Source organism: Mobula birostris, unplaced genomic scaffold (assembly GCF_030028105.1).
Source record: "Mobula birostris isolate sMobBir1 unplaced genomic scaffold, sMobBir1.hap1 scaffold_1362, whole genome shotgun sequence".
NCBI lineage: Eukaryota > Metazoa > Chordata > Chondrichthyes > Myliobatiformes > Myliobatidae > Mobula > Mobula birostris.
The window spans coordinates 74456-96798 of record NW_027274403.1 but is presented as its reverse complement, the minus strand read 5'-3'; the positions used below and the strand labels follow the sequence as shown (position 1 = coordinate 96798).

General features: G+C 55.9%; 1 protein-coding gene across 1 annotated transcript in view; it reads right to left on the bottom strand.

The window, feature by feature from the left end:
* Positions 1-22343, bottom strand: part of LOC140192449 (integrin alpha-X-like) — a 77449-nt gene that overhangs the window by 5903 nt on the left and 49203 nt on the right. Inside the window, exons 17-22 of the mRNA XM_072250046.1 lie at positions 15197-15304; positions 10423-10502; positions 2701-2784; positions 1956-2028; positions 530-637; positions 20-109 (exon numbers count right to left, since the gene is read on the bottom strand). Of these exons, the coding sequence (XP_072106147.1) occupies positions 20-109; positions 530-637; positions 1956-2028; positions 2701-2784; positions 10423-10502; positions 15197-15304 (543 nt within the window). The remainder of the gene's footprint in view (positions 1-19; positions 110-529; positions 638-1955; positions 2029-2700; positions 2785-10422; positions 10503-15196; positions 15305-22343) is intronic.

Genomic DNA, 22343 nt, shown 5'->3' with positions numbered 1-22343 from the left:
ATGGAGGGTTGGACATTACCGGGAGAAGATTGGATTCCGTGAAATTGTAGGAGGACCACCGCACGGACACACGATTCTGTGAGGCGGGCAGGCAGGTCGAGATGGGATTCTGTGTGGAAAGAGAGAGAGAGGAGGTAATGTTCTCACACACACACACACACACACACACACAGACACCACACCACACAGGAGACAAGAGAGAGTGCCGGGGTGAGAGGGATTGAAAGGGGGGGGAGGGGGAAGGAGGGGGAGAGGGGGAGAGGGGAGGAGGGGGAGTAGGGGGGAGGGGGGAGGGGGAGGGGGACAGGGGAGGAGGGGGGAGTAGGGGGGAGGGGGGGAGGGGGAGGGGGACAGGGGAGGAGGGGGGAGTAGGAGGAGAGGGGGAAGGGAGGGAGAGGGGAAGAAGGGGGAGGGGGAAGAGAGAAGAGAGGTGAAAGAGAGAAAGGGGAAGAGGTGGGGAGGGTGGAGTGGAGACAGGGAGGGGCTCCAGGATGTCATGTGTGATGACTCATCCCACCCCTTGACTCACCGAGCTTCTCTCGGACACAGTGGCATTCCATACAGGGTGGGTCCCAGTTCCCGCCGGGATAGAGAAGGTCACCACAACGGGGAGGGGTCGCCTCCCTGAGTTCTTCACCTGGAATGGGAGGGGTGTTCAGGGTGGTGGTGGGGAAGGAAGAAAGAGATCAAGATGAGAGTTAGTACATCACCGTCCCTCCTCTTCATCAACCCCTTGGTGCTCCCCAGCCACTCCCACACCATCCCAGCTCGCAATGGGATCTTTCTGTGTCCAGCTGGTGAGGGGATGTTTGCCCGATGTCTCAGAGGCCCCACTTTCAAGGGATAGGAAGGGAAGGTATTTTCTGAGCCTGTAACCTCCCTACCCAAGAGTCAGAGACAATCTGACATAAGGTGGACGCCGAAGGTGGGAAACTGTCTTGAAGTGGACACGAGGGACAAATTTAGCTCAAAAACAATGTCTGAGGGGGAGGAACAACCTCAAAATGATCAGGGGAGTAAACGTGGCTTAACAAGGAATTGGAATTGGCTCTTTATTGTCACAGATACAGTGAAAAGCTGTGTTTTGCACGCAGTCCATATGGATCAGTTCACCACATCAGCATAACGAGGTAGTACAAGAGAAAATCGAAAACAGAAGGCAGAATACAGTGTTACAGAGAGAGTGCAGTGCAGACAGACAGCAAAGGCCACAATGAGGTAGATCGTGAGATTGAAATCCTTTTGGGTTAAATTGGTCAACAATCTTACAACGGTGGGGTAGGAGCTGTCCTCGACCCTGGTGGGACGTGCTTTCAGGCTTTTGTATCTTTTGGGATGATGGGAGGAGGGAGAAGAGAGAATGTCTGGGGTGGGTGTGGGGTTTGATTATTCTGGCTGCATTACTGAGACAGTGGGAAGTGCAGACAGAGTCTATGGAGGGGAGGCTGGTTTCCATGATGTGCTGAGCTGTGTCCACAACTCTCTGCGGTTTCCTGCGGTCACGGGCAGAGCAGTTGCCGTACCGAGCCGTGATGTATCGGGATAGGAAGCTTTCTGTGGTGCATCGGTAAAAACTGATGGGGACGGGATTTGATAACCTCCTGAGGAAGTAAAGGGTTGAGCAAACCTGGGTCAAAATGTCTGAGGGGGCAAAATATCTCAAAATTAACTACTGAAGGGCAAATGTACTTCAAGATGGACCAGTGAGGGGGCAAAGCTGCCTTCAGCTGAATGCTTGATGGGGCGAAAGCAGCTCAAAATATTCACCCGCACAAAGTAGACAATCGAGCCACAAAAATCTCTTAAAACAAGCACCCTCAGAGAAATCTTGCTCAAAATGTTTGCCCAAGGAAGCAACTCTCAAAAATTGACATGTGGAGCGGAAGAGGGAAATGTGACTCAAAATGGAAGCCCAACGGGACAAGTTCATGTGGGGGGGGGGACATGAGACTCACCTGATACGTGTGTTTGACCAGCCGGACCTCTTGCTGTCCCAGGGTGAAATGGACATGTCTGGTGAAATTCAGCCTGGGGAGGAGTGATTGGGTGAAGGGGTTAGGAAGAGGGGGATTGGGGGAGAGGGGGGAATGTTGGGGAGGGTTCAGGGGTTAGAGGAAGGGGAAAGATTGGCAAAAAGGGGGAAAGGAGGGGGATGAGGAGGGGGAGATTGGGAGAGAGAGGAGGGTAGAAAGGTAATTGAATATAAAGGTAGAAACATTATGGATCTTTGGAGGTTTGGACAGTCAAAGAAGCGGTGTGGGGAGAGGGACTGAGTCCATAGTTTGGGAGGTTGTGTCTCAGAACGTGGAGGGGGAGGCGCTGGAGAGTCAAGGCTTGTATCAGCTGGGACCAGACTGAAAAGTCTCTGATCCCCAAAGGACTCTGCAAGGAGGAGGGTGGGGTGGGGGTTCCAGGACCTGGGGGAGGGGAAGGGGATTATCAATTACAGATATGCAGGAGTGGGACATTTACAAGGCTGGCGGGGAGTGGAGACTTTCTGTCACCTTGGAGCGACGTTAGAACTTTCTCCCTCGAGAGGAGGCTGGAGAAGGGTCCGGTTTTAAGGTGACTTTCAGAGATGGGGAAGGGTCACGGAAATGGGAAGTGGTGTACGGGAGGGAGGGGCATTGAAGGATAGGCGAGGATAATGAATTTTAGCTGGGCTGTGGGGTGGGGTCTGAGGGAAAGAGGCAGACTCACTGGGCAGCGGTGACATGGACAGCGTAACGGAGAACAATCTGTCGGGAGAAGGCACTCTCGTTGGCGATATGGTGTGGTGATTGGCTGAGGAGAGGAAGTAGGGGATGAGCAGATGAGAGAGTGGGTGAGGGGGAGTGGCAGAGTGAGCAAATGGGAGAGTGGGGGGTGAGAGGAGGAGTGGAAGAGGGGGTAGGGGGTGAGGAAGTGAGAAGGGTTGAGGGTGAGGGGGTGAGAAGAGGGTGAGGGGAGGTGAGAGGCGGTGGGGGGTGAGAGGGGGTGAGGCGGTGAGGGGGGTGAGGGGGTAAGAGGGGGAGATGAGAGGGTGGTGGGAGAGGAGGGTTGAAAAGGAATGGAAAATGTTAGTACAATAGTCATAGTCATACTTTATTGATCCCAGGGGGAAATTGCTTAATATAAAATACTTTCTTATATTGTATATCTAAACTGCACTCATGCCATGGGAATGAGTGATGCGATGGGTTGGAAGGAACTTTACTCCCTATCTGACCCCGGGAGTGTGTGATGGGATGGTGTGGAGGGAGATTCACTCTGTGTCTGACCCCCTTTTTTTTTAAATCAAAATTCTTTATTACAAATGTCGGTGCTATACAATATTTACAAATATTGTAAAAATGGGTTGGAAGGAACTTTACTCCCTATCTGACCCCGGGAGTGTGTGATGGGACAGTGTGGAGGGAGATTCACTCTGTGTCTGACTCCGGGAGTGTGTGATGGGATGGTGTGGAGGGAGTTTCACTCTGTGTCTGACCCCGGGAGTGTGTGATGGGACACTGTGGAGGGAGATTCTCTCTGTGTCTGACCCCGGGAGTGTGTGATGGGATGGTGTGGAGGGAGCTTCATTCTGTGTCTGACCCCAGGAGTGTGTGATGGGACAGGGTGGAGGGAGATTCACTTTGTGACTGACCCCGGGAGTGTGTGATGGGACAGTGTGGAGGGAGATTCACTCTGTGTCTGACCCCAGGAGTGTGTGATGGGACGGTGTGGAGGGAGCTTCACTCTGTGTATGACCCCGGGAGCGTGTGATGGGAGAGTGTGGAGGGAGATTCACTCTGTGTCTGACCCCGGGAGTGTGTGATGGGATGGTGTGGAGGGAGATTCACTCTGTGTCTGACCCCGGGAGCGTGTGGAGGGAGATTCACTCTGTGTCTGACTCTTTTTTTAACAAATTCTTTATTACAAATGTCGGTGCTATACAATATGTACAAAACAGTGACTAACACATTTACTACACTACAAACAGACCCAATACATGTTATACCAATATATTTCCATCCTCATCAATGATGGCATTTACACCCCGCGGAGCCCAACGGTCCGGAACATCTCTACGGTCGCCGTGGACTATGCGTATTCCTTTTCAATGTTCACCCGGGCACGAACATACTCTCTAAACATAGCCAGGCAGTCCGCCCGGGGAGAACCTCCTGCCACCCTTTTCCAGGAGCCACGGATGGCAATTTTCGCCAGCCCCAGGAGCAAGTTGACAAGGACATCCTCATCCCTCTGTGCCCCCCTCCTTACTGGATGACCATATATGAATAGGGTGGGACTGAAATGCAAGCGGAAGGCGAGAAGCAGCCCACGCAAATACGCGAAAAGGGGCTGCAGCCTCACACACTCCACGTACATATGGTACACGGTCTCCTCCAGCCCGCAGAAGTGACACGCGGCTGGGAGATCCGTGTACAAACTAAAGAACTTATTGCAGGGCACCGCTTTATGCAGCACCCTCCAGCCGAGATCCCCAAGGTGCATGGGAAGGACTCCCTTGTAAAGGGACTTCCATTGGGGACCCCCCTCACCTCCAGGTGGAAAGACCGACCACCATGGCGTGTCGGGACGGTGGACAAATGCTAGGAAGTGGAGGGTGTGGAGCAGCAGCCCATAAAGGTACCTCCTGCCTGCATCCCTGAATGGGATTGTGGGTGTCGATGAAAGACGGCTCAAGTTGTGTGGATTCGTCTCTCGGGTAAGGCTGCGGGGCCTGGGCCCGACGAGCTGCTCAGCCCGAGTCGATCCACACACCTGAGCTGCACCGACATCCGTTGAGGCAGGGCAAGGGTCGGCCAGGACCCCGCCCTCTGCCAGAGGAGGGGATTCCCGGCCTGAGGCAACCATGTTCCAGACTCTCAGTAGGTCCTGATAGAAGCCGGGCAGCCTCTGCAAAGCAGCACGGCTGACGCCCGCCGGTGGTAGCTGCATATCTTCGTGAAGGCAGCAGCCCCTCCGGAGGAAGAAAGTCGCCAACACGTGCCACCTGGGAGGGTGCTCGGCGTACAGGAATCTCTGCAGAGTCCTGAGGCAGAGAGCCGCCAGTCGTGTGCGTACACACACCTGTGACTGTCCGCCCTCTCCCACTGGGAGACTCAGAACCGCTGCAGAGACCCAGTGTTTCGTGTTACCCCAGAAGAAGTCCACTAGCTTCCTCTGCATTCTCGCGACAAAAGGGGCGGGGGGGGGGGGGCCAAGGTGACCATCCGGTACCACAACATGAAGGCCACCAGCTGGTTTATGACCACCACCCTGCCTCGATAGGAAAGCACCCTGAGAAGGCCTGACCAGCGCCCTAGCCGGGCCATGACCTTTGTCTCCAGGTCCTGCCAGTTCGCCAGCCAGGTCTCCCCAGAAGGACTCAGGTAGACTCCCAGATAGAGAAGGCGTCTGGTGCTCCACTCAAAAGCTCTCATCTCCTCCGGCAAGGAGTCCACCTGCCACTGGCCTACTAAGAGTCCGGAACATTTCGCCCAGTTGATCCTGGCGGAGGATGCCGCTGAGAAAACATCTTGGCACTCGTGCATCCTCCTCAGGTCACAGGGGTCTGTCATCATGAGGAGTACGTCATCGGCGTAGTCCGAGAGGACGACCCCCATGTCCGGTTCGCGCAGAACCAGACCTGTCAGCCTTCGCCGAAGAAGGCTGAGGAATGGCTCGACACAGATCGCATACAGTTGACCGGACATGGGGCACCCTTGACGCACTCCTCTTCGGAAGTGGATAGGTCCTGTCAATGATCCGTTAATCTTAATTAGGCACTCTGCGGCAGAGTACAGGAGCCGAACTCGGGCCACAAAGTGTGGTCCGAGACCAAAAGCCTGCAGGGGGCCCACCAGGAAACTGTGGTCCACCCGGTCAAACGCCTTCTCCTGGTCAAGAGAAAGAAACGCTGCCGGGGTCCCAGTCTCCTGGAGTAGGTGGATCAGGTCCCGTACTAGGTGGACATTGTCCTGGATGGAGCGGCCCGGGACTGTGTAAGATTGGTCAGGATGGACCACCTGTCCAATTACCAAACCCAGGCGGTTGGCCATTGCCCGGGCGAAGATCTTGTAGTCCGCGCACAAGAGGGAGACCGGCCGCCAGTTCTTTAGCAGGCGGAGGTCTCCCTTCTTGGGCAGTAGAACCACAACAGCTCTTCACCATGAGAGGGGCATTTCTCCGGTGGCTAGGCTCTCCCCTAGGACAAGGCTGTAATCATCCCCCAGGACATCCCAAAAAGCCTGATAAAACTCAACACTAAGTCCATCCAAGCCAGGGGACTTACCCCTCCGGAGCTGCCGAAGGGCAGTGGACAGTTCCTCCCGAGTCAGGGGGACGTCCAGACGCACTGTGTCCTCTGGGCTGAGCTTCGGCAAATCCTTCCAGACCTCATTACACGCCTCCGCATTTGACGGATCAGGCGAGAATAAGGACCGATAGAATGAACGGACTTCGTTGTTAATTCCATCAAGGTCCGAGATGGAGGAGCCATCGGCAGCCAGCAGCTCCACTAGCTGCTTTTGAAATCCCCGCCACCTCTCCAACAAGTAGAAGAAGGGTGAGCCACGGTCCAAATCCTGCAGCATTTGGATCCGTGACCTCACGTACGCACCTCGGGACTGCTGAAGCTGCAGGTTCCTTAGTGCGTCCTTCTTCTCCTGGTATTCCTGCCACAGCTGCTGGTCTCCAGCGGTCGGACCGAGGCGGGACTCCAGGTGAAGCAACGCTCTCTCAAGCCGCTCAACCTCAGAGCTCCGCCTCTTTGTCGACCCCCTAGTGTACTCCCGACATAAAAACCGGATGTGGGCTTTGCCCACATCCCACCATAGCCGTAGGGAGCAGAACTCTCTCCGCCTCTCCTTCCAGGAGACCCAGAACGCTCGGAACGAATCCCGGAATCGGCTGTCCTCCAGCATCCGGTTGTTAAAATGCCAATACCTGGATCCCACCTGACGGTGTAGTGGAATAAATTCCATCCACACAAGGTGACGATCCGAGCACGACACTGGCTGCATGGAGGACGCCGACACGCGGGAGACGTAGGCCCGAGAGATATACATGCGGTCTATCCTGGAACCTCCTTCTCTAGACCTTCTCGAGAAGGCGCTAGAGTTGGGGTGAAGATTCCGCCAGCTGTCCACCAAGTCAAAGGAGCCGACTAGCTCCTTTAACCTTTTTGCTGATGCTGGGTCGCGTTGGAGGCCCGAGCGGTCCTCCGCCTCGAGGGTGCAATTGAAATCTCCCCCGAGGATGACGCAATCCCCAGGATCGATGGAGCTCAGCAGGGTGGACAGCTGGCAGAATAGGCACGTCTGCATCACACCGCGCCTGGGAGCATACACATTGATAAAATGCAATGGTACGCCATCCAGGCGCACAACCAGGTGGAGCAGACGGTCGGGCACAACGTCCTGGACTCTTTCAATTACTGGCTGGAAGGTCGGGGCCAACAGGATCGCCACCCCGCTAGAAATGGAGCTGAGGTGGCTCATGTAGACCCCGGCCCGCCACTCAAGGAGCCAAGCAGACTCGTCCCCAGGGATGGTATGGGTTTCCTGCAGGAAACTCACCGTATACCGCCCATCCCTGAGGGCTGAGAGATTGTTACGCCTGCGAAGACGACCCCTGCTGCCTTTTACATTGAGACTAGCTATGGTAAGCTTCATGGCGGGAGCACACTAGGCCTCAGCAGCTGTGCCCATTTCGGTGAGAGCGGAGGCGCCCTCCACCACACTGTTCCGAAAGAAAGCAAGGATACTTTTTGCCTTCCGGGCTCGAGCGGTACCAGCAACACCCTTTGACCCACCATCCCCCGTCGGAGCGAGGCTGCTTCTCCCTCTGATGTCCCTTACTAGGTCATCTAGGAAAGATTTTAGTTGCCGTCTGTCGTTCCCCGACACCGCATTCCTCTTTCCCTTTCCCTTCCGTCTGAGGATGAGTCGCAGGGACTTCACCAGCCTCGGCATGCTGGGCCAGCGAAGCGAGGCTAGTTGAGGCCGGTGCTTGGCACCCTCAGAGGTGAGAATGAAATGCTTAATTTCCTCTACAGGTATCAATGGGGATTTCTCAGGAGGGGTGAGGATGTCCATTGTTTCACTATCGAAAGAGTCCCCCTCCAACCCGTCACTGCAGACAGAATCCCCATCGTCCTCCCCGCATGTTCCAATAGGTGGCTGCGCTTGTGACCCATACCGCGCAGCGGGCACCTCGCTCTTACCTGCCCGCTCCACCGTCGCATCAGCCTCATCCACATTTGCGACAGTGGAGGGACAATCCCCAGGGACTCCCTGCAAGTCATTAATTGCTGGGGTCGATATGCACAGAAAATCGCCCTCCCCAGGGGGCAGGCATAGAGGGGAACCCGGCACCTTTGGTCCAAGGGATTCACAAGCAGCCTGGTGCTGAGAATGAGAGAGCTTTGTCTCGTCTCCTCTTACACTATTCGATACACTTGCCTCTAGAGAGGCGCTGACTTGTAGGTCCTGGGTGGAGGCTTCCAGGGCTGCCTCATTTGTGCAAACAGGGTTATCACAAGCTTTTTGCACAACCACACCATCTACCCCAGGACTGGTGGCAACATCTGGGGACTCAGGTTTGGAACTAACATCCGCCAGGATTCCCACCCTTTCCTGGGACTCCCCCGCATCTACATCCCCTGCCCTCTTGCGGGAACGTTCCCTTCTCCTCTTCACGCCGGAGGAGCACACAGGTTCAGGCTTCACCGATGGGGCGGCGCTTTCTGTTTCCATCGCCCCGTCTGCTTACGCACCTCCCCGAGCCCCACGCTCTATTTCAGGCGAAGTGGGCGTGAGCTCTGCGGCCTCAGAGGCCGACTTCTTAGGGTGTTTGGATTTCTTCTTTGCCTTCTTACTCCGCACAGACTCCCCCCACCTGAACCACAGGGAGAGGAGCAGGGACCGACCCAACCGTAGGAGTAGGGACAAGGGTAGGGGCAGGGTGAGGGGCTGGGGCAGGATCAGGGGCGGGGGCAGGGTCAGATGCAGGCGCAGGCGTAGGATCAGGGGCAGAGGTAGGTGGGGCACTGGTGCTCGAAGCGGGCTCCCTCGGGTTCCGGGTGGTAGGCCAGTCCCTCCGAAAGCGCCCCACCTCCCTGCACGCATGGCACCGTGGGCGCTCGGAGCTCCAGTACACCTGATAATCTACTCCCTCGTGCCGGACAGTAAACCGGCCCTCAACATCGTCCTCCCTTTCCAACTGCATGAATACCTGACGCTGGAAAGAGATTACGGTGCGGAGGGTGCGTCTCTTAAATTTGTGTCGGATGGCAGTGATCTCCGACCTTACTTGCCCTAAACGGGCCAGTGGGGGAAGCAGGTCCTCATTTGGAATGAAAGGCTTAACATGCCCAAGCACGATACGTTGCGTGGGGGCCGTCACCAGCTCCATAGGTAAAAAGATGTTGTCTACCGTGACTCCCCTGCTTAGGGCCCGGTGCACTAGCTCTTCATTCGCCAAATAGAACACCGCCTTTCCGAACTCCTTTTCGATGGCCAGAATACCACCTTTCCCCACAAGGTCCTCCATTGCCTCCGCACACTTTTCTAGTGTCATTCCAGGGCGCAAAATACATTGCACCCCACGTTCCACCTTCACCGACCGAAACAGGGCGTTGTCCGAGGCCGGGGAGGCAGCCGCCCTTGCGTAACTCCCCGAAGGCCCGCGACTCCCTGGAGACCGGTCCGGCATGCTGGCGCTCTTTCCAGTCCGAGAATCCTACAGCGGTGCCGGTTAGAAGTCCTGGAGCGAGTCGAATAACCTCGCTGGCTCGGCGCCAGGAAAGGCTCCGTTGGACTTGCAGAGACCCAGGCCGGGAGGGGTCGAAACGTCCTTCCAGATGCTCCAGCTCCGACACCGGACGAAAATCAGGAAAATAATGGCGGAGGAACGTTGCCCCGATGTTAATGGGGGAATGATGGCGTTTGCCTCCGGTTTTGGAGCGAACCGGCTTCCTGGCGAGTTGCCAGCGGCCGCAGCTGGGAGCTACGCAGTTAGCAGCCGCCAACAAACTCAGTCCGAACCGGCAGTAAAACTCCACACCGAGTTTCCACACCAGCGCCGTCACTCACTCAGTTGTCCAAGAGACTTTTAGGGCCACCTCCAAAGTATTCCACGAACTTTATCCAGTAGTTTTCATTCGATTTCTCCCAGCTCAGTCAGCACAGCTCCTCTCTGTGTCTGACCCCGGGAGTGTGTGATGGGACGGTATGGAGGGAGGTTCACTCTGTGTCTGACCCCCGGAGTGTGTGATGGGACGGTGTGGAGGGAGGTTCACTCCGTGTCTGACTCCGGGAGTGTGTGATGGGACGGTGTGGAGGGAGGTTCACTCCGTGTCTGACCCCGGGAGTGTGAGATGGGACAGTGTGGAGGGAGGTTCACTCCGTGTCTGACTCCAGGAGTGTGTGATGGGACGGTGTGGCGGGAAGGCACCTGGTGGAGGCGATGGTGAAATTCACACTCCTGTCCTCTGAGTCTGGAGTTCCGATGTCGAACTCAGCTTCGAAGGTTACCTGTGGGACAGAAACAGGAGGGTGAGGACCAGTTAGCGGGTGAGGGGAATTCACCCTGTTTGAACGATCGCCTCTGCTCCCAAGAGTTGGAGTGCATCGCTCCTCGTACAGGGAACGGGTAATGCTGAGAGGGGTGAGATGGAGTGTGACAGTGGACGGGGGGGTGGGAGGGAGAGAGAAACTGGGGGAGAGAGAGAAAGTCAGGGAGAGAGAGAGGGAGGGAGAAGGAGAGGCTGTTGGGGGGAGGAAGAGAGACGAGGGGAGAACTGGAAATAATTCGGAGAGAACTGTGGAGAGAGAGGGAGATAGGTTGACAGAAAGGGACATTGGAGAGATGGGAGAGTGAGAGAGAGAGAGGGAGAAAGGGAAAGAGAGGGGGAGTGAGGGATGGGGAGGGGGAGGGATGGAGAGGGGGAGGGAGGGATGAGGAGAGGGGGCGGGATGAGGAGGGGGGCGGGATGAGGAGAGGGGAAAGGGGGGCGGGATGAGGAGAGGGGGAAAGGGGGTGGGATGAGGAGGGGGGCGGGTTGAGGAGAGGGGGAGGGACAGGGTGGGGGAGGGATGAGGAGAGCGGGAGGGAGAGGGAGAAGGAGGGGAGGGGGAGAGGGGAGGGAGAAGGGGAGCGGGGGAGATTGGGAGGGATGGGGAGAGGGGGAGGGAGAGTGAGGGAGGAGGGATGGGGAGAAGGGGAGGGAGGGGGAGGGATGAGGAGAGGAGGAGGGAGGGACGGGGTGGGAAGAGGGGGAGGGACGGGGTGGGGGGGATGGGGGAGCGGGGAGGGAGGGATGGGGAGAGGGGGAGAGGGGGGAGGGAGAGACAGAAAAAATATAGTTGGGTCCCTCATTATCATCCTCCCCAGCATCACATTCACATTCTTCCCAGATGAAAGTGGATAAATCCCCGGGACCTGACAGGGTGTTCCCTCAGACCTTGAAGGGGACTAGTGTTGAAATTGCAGGGGCCCTGGCAGAAATATTTAAAATGTCGCTGTCTACAGGTGAGGTGCCGGAGGATTGGAGAGTGGCTCATGTTGTTCCGTTGTTTAAAAAAGAATCAAAAATTAATCCGGGAAATTATAGGCCAGTAAATTTAACGTCGGTAGTACGTAAGTTATTGGAGGGAGTACTAAGAGACAGAATCTACAAGCATTTGGATAGACAGGGGCTTATTAGGGAGAGTCAACATGGCTTTGTGCGTGGTAGGTCATGTTTGACCAATCTATTGGATTTTTTCGAGGAGGTTACCAGGAAAGTGGATGAAGGGAAGGCAGTGGATATTGTCTACATGGACTTCAATAAGGCCTTTGACAAGGTCCCGCATGGGAGGTTAGTTAGGAAAATTCAGTCGCTAGGTATACATGGAGAGGTGGTAAATTGGATTAGACATTGGCTCGATGGAAGAAGCCAGAGAGTGGTGGTAGAGAATTGCTTCTCTGAGTGGAGGCCTGTGACTAGTGGTGTGCCACAGGGATCAGTGCTGGGTCCATTGTTATTTGTCATCTATATCAATGATCTGGATGATAATGTGGTAAATTGGATCAGCAAGTTTGCTGATGACACAAAGATTGGAGGTGTAGTAGACAGTGAGGAAGGTTTTCAGAGCCTGCAGAGGGACTTGGACCAGCTAGAAAAACGGGCTGAAAAATGGCAGATGGAGTTTAATACAGACAAGTGTGAGGTATTGCACGTTGGAAGGACAAACCAAGGTAGAACATACAGGGTAAATGGTAAGGCACTGAGGAGTGCAGTAGAACAGAGGGATCTGGGAATACAGATACAAAATTCCCTAAAAGTGTCGTCACAGGTAGATAGGGTCGTAAAGAGAGCTTTTGGTACATTGGCCTTTATTAATCAAAGTATTGAGTATAAGAGCTGGAATGTTATGATGAGGTTGTATAAGGCATTGGTGAGGCCGAATCTGGAGTATTGTGTTCAGTTTTGGTCACCAAATTACAGGAAGGATATAAATAAGGTTGAAAGAGAGCTGAGAAGGTTTACAAGGATGTTGCCGGGACTTGAGAAACTCAGTTACAGAGAAAGGTTGAATAGGTTAGGACTTTATTCCCTGGAGCGTAGAAGAATGAGGGGAGAATTGATAGAGGTATATAAAATTATGATGGGTATAGATAGAGTGAATGCAAGCAGGCTTTTTCCACTGAGGCAAGGGGAGAAAAAAACCAGAGGACATGGGTTAAGGGTGAGGGGGGGAAAGTTTAAAGGGAACACTGGGGGGGGGTTCTTCACACAGAGGGTGGTGGGAGTGTGGAATGAGCTGCCAGACGAGGTGGTAAATGTGGGTTCTTTTTTAACATTTAAGAATAATTTGGACAGATACATGGATGGGAGGTGTATGGAGGGATATGGTCCGTGTGCAGGTCAGTGGGACTAGGCAGAAAATGGTTCGCCACAACCAAGAAGGGCCAAAAGGCCTGTTTCTGTGCTGTAGTTTTTCTATGGTTTCTACAACAAGCAGCCCTGACCATCTCCGGCAACAGAAGACACCTCACCAACACTGAATCACCCTGTCGATATCCTGGGGGCTACTCCTGACCATAGACTGATCTGGAGTGGCCACGTCATCAGCAGGTCAGAGGCCAAGACGTCTGCTCTGACTAACTACCCCGATTCTCCAGGGCCTGTCTCCCATCTGCGAGGCTCGTCAGGAAGGTGACAGGACACTTCCCCAGGTGAAGTTAGTCCATGTTCTTCACATCTCCCCCATGTACAGGTCAGGGGTGTGACGGGCCACTCCACACTCTCCTGGGTGTGTGCAGTTCCAACAACTTCAGCACAAGAATTCAGACATCAGGAATTTGTCTTGCAGCTTCGTAAAACTCTGGTCAGGTCACATCTGGGGTATTGCGTTCAGTTCTGATCGACCCATTGCAGGATGGATCTGGGGGCTTTGCAGAGGGTACAGGAGAGGTTCACCTGGATTAGAGGGCATGAGCTACAAGGGAGGGTGCACAAACTTGGGTAGATTTCTCTGGAATGACAGCCTCAGGGAGACCTGATAGAGGTTTATCAGATTATGAGAGGCACAGATGGAGCAGACATTGAGAATCTCTTTCCCCCAAGGTCAAAACGTCTAACACCAGAGGGCATGAATTTAAACTCAGAGGAGATGTGAGGGCAAGTTTCTTTCAAAGACAGAGAATGGTGGGTGCCTGAATGTGCTGGCAGGAGGGGTGAAGGGACATGCGATTGAGGAGTTGAAGAGGCTGTCAGACAGATGTAACAGAGGGAGGTGGACATGGAGCAGGCAGAAGGGATTAGTTTAGTCAGGGGTTTAAATCAAAAAATTAGTTCTGATTGTCATGGGTACTGCGGTACAGTGAAACGCTTTGCCACACAGATCATTTCACCTTATTGGTGCAGCCAGCAAAAACAATAGGGGAATGCAGAATAATGCAGTTAGGGAGAAAGTGCAGTGCAGGCTGACAATAAGGCGCGAAGGCCACAACCAGACAGACTATGAGTTTACCAGTTCATCTCTTAAGGAAACCATTCAATGGTCAACAGTGGGCTGGGAGGTGTCCTTGAGCCTGGTGGGACGTGTCCTAAGGCTCTTGTACCTCCTGCCCAGTAGGAGGGGAGGGGGGAGAAGAGAGGATGTCTGAGGTGGGGGGGGGTGATTATGCTGGCTGCTTTACTGAGGCGGCAGGAGGTTTAGGCGAGTGGGCCCTCCTGTCGGCACAAGTAGGGGGAGGGGGAGGGTCGATGGTTCTGCTGTTTGTGAGTGGAAGTAGGGAGGGGGTCTTTGGGGATCTGATATTTCTTGCTGCAGGGATGTCTGTGAAGAGCAAGAATTTCAGGTTGTGTTCTGTGTATATTCCCTTATATTAAATTGAACCATTTGGAGGGGAGGCTGCTTTCTGTGATGTGCTGAGCTACGCCCACAGCTCTCTGCAGTTTCCTGCGGTCAGAGGCCGAGCTGCCGCCGTACCAATCCGTGATGTTTCCTCATCACATGCTTTCTCTGGTCACCGGTAATATTTGGTGAGGGTCAACATGGACATGCTGAATTTCATGAATAACTAGGTGTGTTGGTGAGCTTTTATCTGTGACAACTGCATAGTTGTACCAGAATAGGATGTTGGTGACATTGTTCACTCAGGGAAGCTCCCTACTGTCTCGACCTCAGTGTAAAGAGAATTCTATCCATTAACCCAGTTAGTCCAGTACAGGATCGTGGGCCGAAGGGCCGGTTCCTGAGCTGTCCTGTGTCCTCTGCTCTCCATAACACACGAAAGGCTCAACACTACCCAGGACCCAGCAGACCACCTCCCCACCCCCCGATCCCCGGAGGAAACCCAGCCACCACCGCTGGTGCTCGTCACCTCGATATCTTCAGGACTGAGATTCCTCGCCCAGGCAGGGTGAGGAGGAGGGCAGAAGCCCAGGAAACTGCACAGAACTAGTTCCCCGCACCCGCCCCCAACCCTGCAGTCACCCTCAGAGCCCACATCCCGTCCTGACTAGGCGGTACCCCACTCTCCCTTCACTGATCCTTGGTCTGAGAACTGGCACTCCCTACCTGATCACACTGCGGGCTGGACCCTGCAGCTCAGGAGCTGTGAGTGAACGAGGAGGCACCTTGGGTGGGGAGCGAGTCTCAGCTCGAGGATCCCAAATCCTGAGAAGGCAAGAGAAGGCAAATCCCCCTGTGAAGTGTGGCAAAAGGAAGAGACGTACCTGTGTTCCTCGGAGAAAAACGGGATCCCTCACAAGACAGGCGAGTGTCTCCGTTTCCCCACGCTCTCTTTTCAACTCCCCACTACAGTCAACAGGGGAACTACCTGTCTGAAGTTTAATATCACGGGTTAGACACAGAGTGAATCTCCCTCCACACCGTCCCATCACACACTCCTGGGGTCAGACACAGAGTGAATCCCCCTTCACATGTCCCATCACACACTCCGGGGGTCAGACACAGAGTAAATCTCCCTCCACACCGTCCCATCACACACTCCCGGGGTCAGACACAGAGTGAACCTCCCTCCACACTGTCCCATCACACACTCCCGGGGTCAGACACAGAGTGAACCTCCCTCCACACGTTCCATCACACCCCCCCCCCCCCCGGGGTCAGACACAGAGTGAATCTCCCTCCACACTGTCCCATCACACACACTCCTGGGGTCAGACACAGAGTGAATCTCCCTCCACACCGTCCCATCACACACTCCTGGGGTCAGACACAGAGTGAATCCCCCTTCACACGTCCCATCACACACTCCGGGGGTCAGACACAGAGTAAATCTCCCTCCACACCGTCCCATCACACACTCCCGGGGTCAGACACAGAGTGAACCTCCCTCCACACCATCCCATCACACACTCCCGGGGTCAGACACAGAGTGAATCTCCATCCACACGTTCCATCACACCCCCCCCCCCCCGGGGTCAGACACAGAGTGAATCTCCCTCCACACTGTCCCATCACACACACTCCTGGGGTCAGACACAGAGTGAAGCTCCCTCCACACTGTCCCATCACACACGCCCGGGGTCAGACACAGAGTTAATCTCCCTCCACACCGTCCCATCACACACTCCCGGGGTCAGACACAGAGTGAATCTCCCTCCACACCGTCCCATCACACACTCCCGGGGTCAGACCAGAGTTAATCTCCCTCCACACCGTCCCATCACACACTCCCGGGGTCAGACACAGAAAGAATCTCCCTCCACACTGTCCCATCACACACTCCCGTGGTCAGACACAGAGTGAAGCTCCCTCCACACCGTCCCATCACACACTCCCGGGGTCAGACACAGAGTGAATCTCCCTCCACACCGTCCCATCACACACTCCCGGGGTCAGACACAGAGTGAATCTCCCTCCACACCGTCCCAACACACACTCCCGCGGTCAGACACAGAGTGATGCTCCCTCCACACCGTCCCAACACACACTCCCGGGGTCAGACACAGAGTGAATCTCCCTCCACACCGTCCCATCACACACTCCCGGGGTCAGACACAGAGTGAATCTCCCTCCACACTGTCCCATCACACACTCCCGGGGTCAGACACAGAGAGAAGCTGTGCTGACTGAGCTGGGAGAAATCGAGGCAAAACTACTGGATAAAGTTCGTGGAATACTTTGGAGGTGGCTCTAAAAGTCTCTTGGACAACCGAGTGAGTGACGGCGCTGGTGCGGAAGCTCGGTGTGGAGTTTTACGGCCGGTTTGGGCTGGGTTTGTTGGCGGCTGCTAATTGCGTAGCTCCCAGCTGCGGCCGCTGGCCACTCGCCAGGAAGCCGGAAACTGCAAACTTTCCCGGCCAGTTATTCAACTCGTTCCAGGACTTCTAACGGGCACCGCTGTAGGATTCTCGGACTGGAAAGAGCGCCAGCATGCCGGACCGGTCTCCAGGGAGTCGCGGGCCTTCGGGGAGTTACGCAAGGGCGGCTGCCTCCCCGGCCTCGGACAACGCCCTGTTTCGGTCGGTGAAGGTGGAACGTGGGGTGCAATGTATTTTGCGCCCTGGAATGACACTAGAAAAATGTACGGAGGCAATGGAGGACCTTGTGGGGAAAGGTGGTATTCTGGCCACCGAGAAGGAGTTCGGAAAGGCGGTGTTTTATCTGGCGAATAAAAAGCTAGTGCACCGGGCCCTAAGCAGGGGAGTCACGGTAGACAACATCTTTTTACCTATGGAGCTGGTGACGGCCCCCACGCAACGTATCGTGCTTGGGCATGTTAAGCCTTTCATTCCAAATGAGGACTTGCTACCCCCCACTGGCCCGTTTAGGGCAAGTAAGGTCGGAGATCACTGCCATCCGACACAAATTTAAGAGACGCACCCTCCGCACCGTAATCTCTTTCCGGCGTCAGGTATTCATGCAGCTGGAAAGGGAGGACGATGTTGAGGGCCGGTTTACTGTCCGGCACGAGGGAGTGGATTATCAGGTGTACTGGAGCTCCGAGCGCCCACGGTGCCATGCGTGCAGGGGGGGTGGGGCACTTTCGGAGGGACTGTCCTGCCGCCCGGAACCCGAGGGAGCCCATTTCGGGCACCAGTGCCCCAGCTACCTCTGCCCCTGATCCTACTCCTGCGCGTGCGTCTGCGCCTGCATCTGACCCTGCCCCCGCCCGTGATCCTGCCCCAGCCCCTCACCCTGCCCCTACCCCTACCCCTACCCTTGTCCCTACTCCTACGGTTGGGTCGGTCCCTGCTCCTCTCCCTGTGGTTCAGGTGGGGGACGGGGTGGAGTCTGTGCGGAGTAAGAAGGCAAAGGGGAAATCCAAACACAGTAAGAAGCGGGCCTTTGAGGCTGCAGAGCTCACGCCCATTTCGCCTGAAGTGGAGCGTGGGGCTCGGGGAGGTGCGCAAGCAGACGGGGCGATGGAAACAGAAAGCGCCGCCCCATCGGTGAAGCCTGCACCTGTGTGCTCCTCCGGCGTGAAGAGGAGAAGGGAACGTTCCCGCAAGAGGGCAGGGGATGTAGATGCGGGGGAGTCCCAGGAAGGGGTGGGAATCCGGGTAGGGGTTGGATCTAAACCTGAGTCCCCAGATGTTGCCACCAGTCCTGGGGTAGATGGTGTGGTTGTGCAAAAAGCTTGTGATAACCCTGTTTGCACGAATGAGGCAGCCCTGGAGGCCTCCACCCAGGACCTACAAGTCAGCGCCTCTCTGGAGGCCAGTGTACCGAATAATGTAAGAGGAGACGAGACAAAGCTCTCTCATTCTCAGCACCAGGCTGCTTGTGAATCCCATGGACCAAAGGTGCCGGGTTCCCCTCTATGCCTGCCCCCTGGGGAGGGCGATTTACTGTGAATATCGACCCCAGCAATTAATGACTTGCAGGGAGTCCCTGGGGATTGTCCCTCCACTGTCGCAAATGTGGATGAGGCTGATGCGACGGTGGAGCGGGCAGGTAAGAGCGAGGTGCCCGCTGCGCGGTATGGGTCACAAGCGCAGCCATCTATTGGAACATGCGGGGAGGCCGATGGGGATTCTGTCTGCAGTGACGGGTTGGAGGGGGACTCTTTCAATACTGAAACAATGGACATCCTCACCCCTCCTGAGAAGTCCCCATTGATACCTGTAGAGGAAATTAAGCATTTTATTCTCACCTCTGAGGGTGCCAAGCACCGGCCTCAACTAGCCTCGCTACGCTGGACCAGCATGCCGAGGCTGGTGAGGTCCCTGCAAGTCATCCTCGGACGAAAGGGAAAGGGAAAGAGGAATGCGGTGGCGGGGAACGACAGACGGCAACTAAAATCTTTCCTTGATGACCTAGTAAGGGACATTAGAGGGAGAAGCAGCCTCGCTCCTACGGGGGATGGTGGGTCACAGGGTGTCGCTGGTACCGCTCGAGCCCGGAAGGCAAAAAGTATTCTTGCTTTCTTTCCGGACAGTGTGGTGGAGGGCGCCTCCGCTCTCACCGAAATGGGCACAGCTGCTGAGACCTAGTGTGCTCCCGACATGAAGCTTACCATAGCTAGTCTCAATGTAAACGGCAGCAGGGGTCCTCTTCGCAGGCGTAACAATCTCTCAGCCCTCAGGGATGGGCGGTATACGGTGAGTTTCCTGCAGGAAACCCATACCATCGCTGGGGACGAGTCTGCTTGGCTCCTGGAGTGGCAGGGCGGGGTCTACATGAGCCACCTCAACTCCATTTCTAGCGGGGTGGCGATCCTGTTGGCCCCGACCTTCCAGCCAGTAATTGAAAGAGTCCAGGACGTTGTGCCCGGCCGTCTGCTCCACCTGGTTGTGCGCCTGGATGGCGTACCATTGCATTTTATCAATGTGTATGCTCCCAGGCGCGGTGTGATGCAGACGCGCCTATTCTGCCAGCCGTCCACCCTGCTGAGCTCCATCGATCCTGGGGATTGCGTCATCCTCGGGGGAGATTTCAATTGCACCCTCGAGGCGGAGGACCGTTCGGGCCTCCAACGCGACCCAGCATCGGCAAAAAAGTTAAAGGAGCTAGTCGGCTCCTTTGACTTGGTGGACAGCTGGCGGAATCTTCACCCCAACTCTAGCGCCTTCTCGAGAAGGTCTAGAGAAGGAGGTTCCAGGATAGACCGCATTTACATCTCTCGGGCCTACGTCTCCCGCGTGTCGGCGTCCTCCATGCGGCCGGTGTCGTGCTCGGATCATCACCTTGTGTGGATGGAATTTATTCCACTACACCCTCGGGTGGGATCCGGGTATTGGCAGTTTAACAACCGGCTGCTGGAGGACAGCCGATTCCGGGATTCATTCCGAGCTTTCTGGGTCTCCTGGAAGGAGAGGCGGAGAGAGTTCTGCTCCCTACGGCTATGGTGGGATGTGGGCAAAGCCCACATCCAGTTTTTATGTCGGGAGTGCACTGGGGGGGGGGGGGGAGACAAAGAGGCGGAGCTCTGAGGTTGAGCGGCTTGAGAGAGCGTTGCTTGACCTGGAGTCCCGCCTCGGTCCGACCGCTGGAGACCAACAGCTGTGGCAGGAATACCAGGAGAAGAAGGACGCACTAAGGAACCTGCAGCTTCAGCAGTCCCGAGGTGCGTACGTGAGGTCACGGATCCAAATGCTGCAGGATTTGGACCGTGGCTCACCCTTCTTCTACTCGTTGGAAAGGTGGCGGGGAGCTCAAAAGCAGCTAGTGGAGCTGCTGGCTGCCGATGGCTCCTCCATCACGGACCCTGATGGAATTAACAACGAGGTCCGTTCATTCTATCGGTCCTTATTCTCGCCTGATCCGTCAAATGCGGAGGCGTGTAATGAGGTCTGGAAGGATTTGCCTAAGGTCAGCCCAGAGGACGCAGTGCGTCTGGATGCCCCCCTGACTCGGGAGGAGCTGTCCACTGCCCTTCGGCAACTCCGGAGGGGCAAGTCCCCTGGTTTGGATGGACTTAGTGTTGAGTTTTATCAGGCTTTTTGGGATGTCCTGGGGGATGATTACAGCCTTGTCCTAGGGAAGAGCCTAGCCACCGGAGAAATGCCCCTCTCATGGCGAAGAGCTGTTGTGGTCCTACTGCCCAAGAAGGGAGACCTCCGCCTGCTAAAGAACTGGCGGCCGGTCTCCCTCTTGTGCGCGGACTACAAGATCTTCGCCCGGGCAATGGCCAGCCGTCTGGTTTCGGTAATTGGACAGGTGGTCCATCCTGACCAATCTTACACAGTACCGGGCCGCTCCATCCAGGACAATGTCCACCTAGTACGGGACCTGATCCACCTACTCCAGGAGACTGGGACCCCGGCAGCGTTTTTTTCTCTTGACCAGGAGAAGGCTTTTGACCGGGTGGACCACAGTTTCCTGGTGGGCACCCTGCAGGCTTTTGGGCTCGGACCACACTTTGTGGCCCGAGTTCGGCTCCTGTACTCTGCCGCAGAGTGCCTAGTTAAGATTAACGGATCATTGACAGGACCTATCCACTTCCGAAGAGGAGTGCGTCAAGGGTGCCCCATGTCCGGTCAACTGTATGCGATCTGTGTCGAGCCATTCCTCGGCCTTCTTCGGCGAAGGCTGACAGGTCTGGTTCTGCGCGAACCGGACATGGGGGTCGTCCTCTCGACCTACGCCGATGACGTACTCCTCATGATGACAGACCCCTGTGACCCGCGGAGGATGCACGAGTGCCAAGATGTTTTCTCAGCGGCATCCTCCGCCAGGATCAACTGGGCGAAATGTTCCGGACACTTAGTAGGCCAGTGGCAGGTGGACTCCCTGCCGGAGGAGATGAGAGCTTTTGAGTGGAACACCAGACGTCTTCTCTAGCTGGGAGTCTACCTGAGTCCTTCTGGGGAGACCTGGCTGGCGAACTGGCAGGACCTGGAGACAAAGGTCATGGCCCGGCTAGGGCGCTGGTCAGGCCTTCTCAGGGTGCTTTCCTATCGAGGCAGGGTGGTGGTCATAAACCAGCTGGTGGCCTCCATGTTGTGGTACCGGATGGTCACCTTGCCCCCCCCCCGCCCCTTTTGTCGCAAGAATGCAGAGGAAGCTAGTGGACTTCTTCTGGGGAAACAGGAAGCACTGGGTCTCTGCATCGGTTCTGAGTCTCCCAGTGGGAGAGGGCGGACAGTTGCTGGTGTGTGTACGCACACGACTGGCGGCTCTCTGCCTCAGGACTCTGCAGAGATTCCTGTACGCCGAGCACCCTCCCAGGTGGCACGTGTTGGCGACTTTCTTCCTCCGGAGGGGCTGCTGTCTTGCCGAATATATGCAGCTACCACCGGCGGGCGTCAGCCGTGCTGCTTTGCAGAGGCTGCCCGGCTTCTATCAGGACCTACTGAGAGTCTGGAACATGGTTGCCTCAGGCCGGGAATCCCCTCCTCTGGCAGAGGGCGGGGTCCTGGCCGACCCTTGCCCTGCCTCAACGGATGTCAGTGCGGCTCAGGTGTGTGGAACGACTCGGGCTGAGCTGCTCGTCGGGCCCAAGCCCCGCAGCCTTACCCGAGAGACGAATCCACACAACTTGAGCCGTCTTTCATCGACACCCACAATCCCATTCAGGGATGCAGGCAGGAGGTACCTTTATGGGCTGCTGCTCCACACCCTCCACTTCCTAGCATTTGTCCACCGTCCCGACACGCCATGGCGGTCGGTCTTTCCACCTGGAGGTGAGGGGGGTCCCCAATGGAAGTCCCTTTACAAGGGAGTCCTTCCCATGCACCTTGGGGATCTCGGCTGGAGGGTGCTGCATAAAGCGGTGCCCTGCAATAAGTTCTTTAGTCTGTACACGGATCTCCCAGCCGCGTGTCACTTCTGCGGGCTGGAGGAGACCGTGTACCATATGTACGTGGAGTGTGTGAGGCTGCAGCCCCTTTTCGCGTATTTGCGTGGGCTGCTTCTCGCCTTCCGCTTGCATTTCAGTCCCACCCTATTCATATATGGTCATCCAGTAAG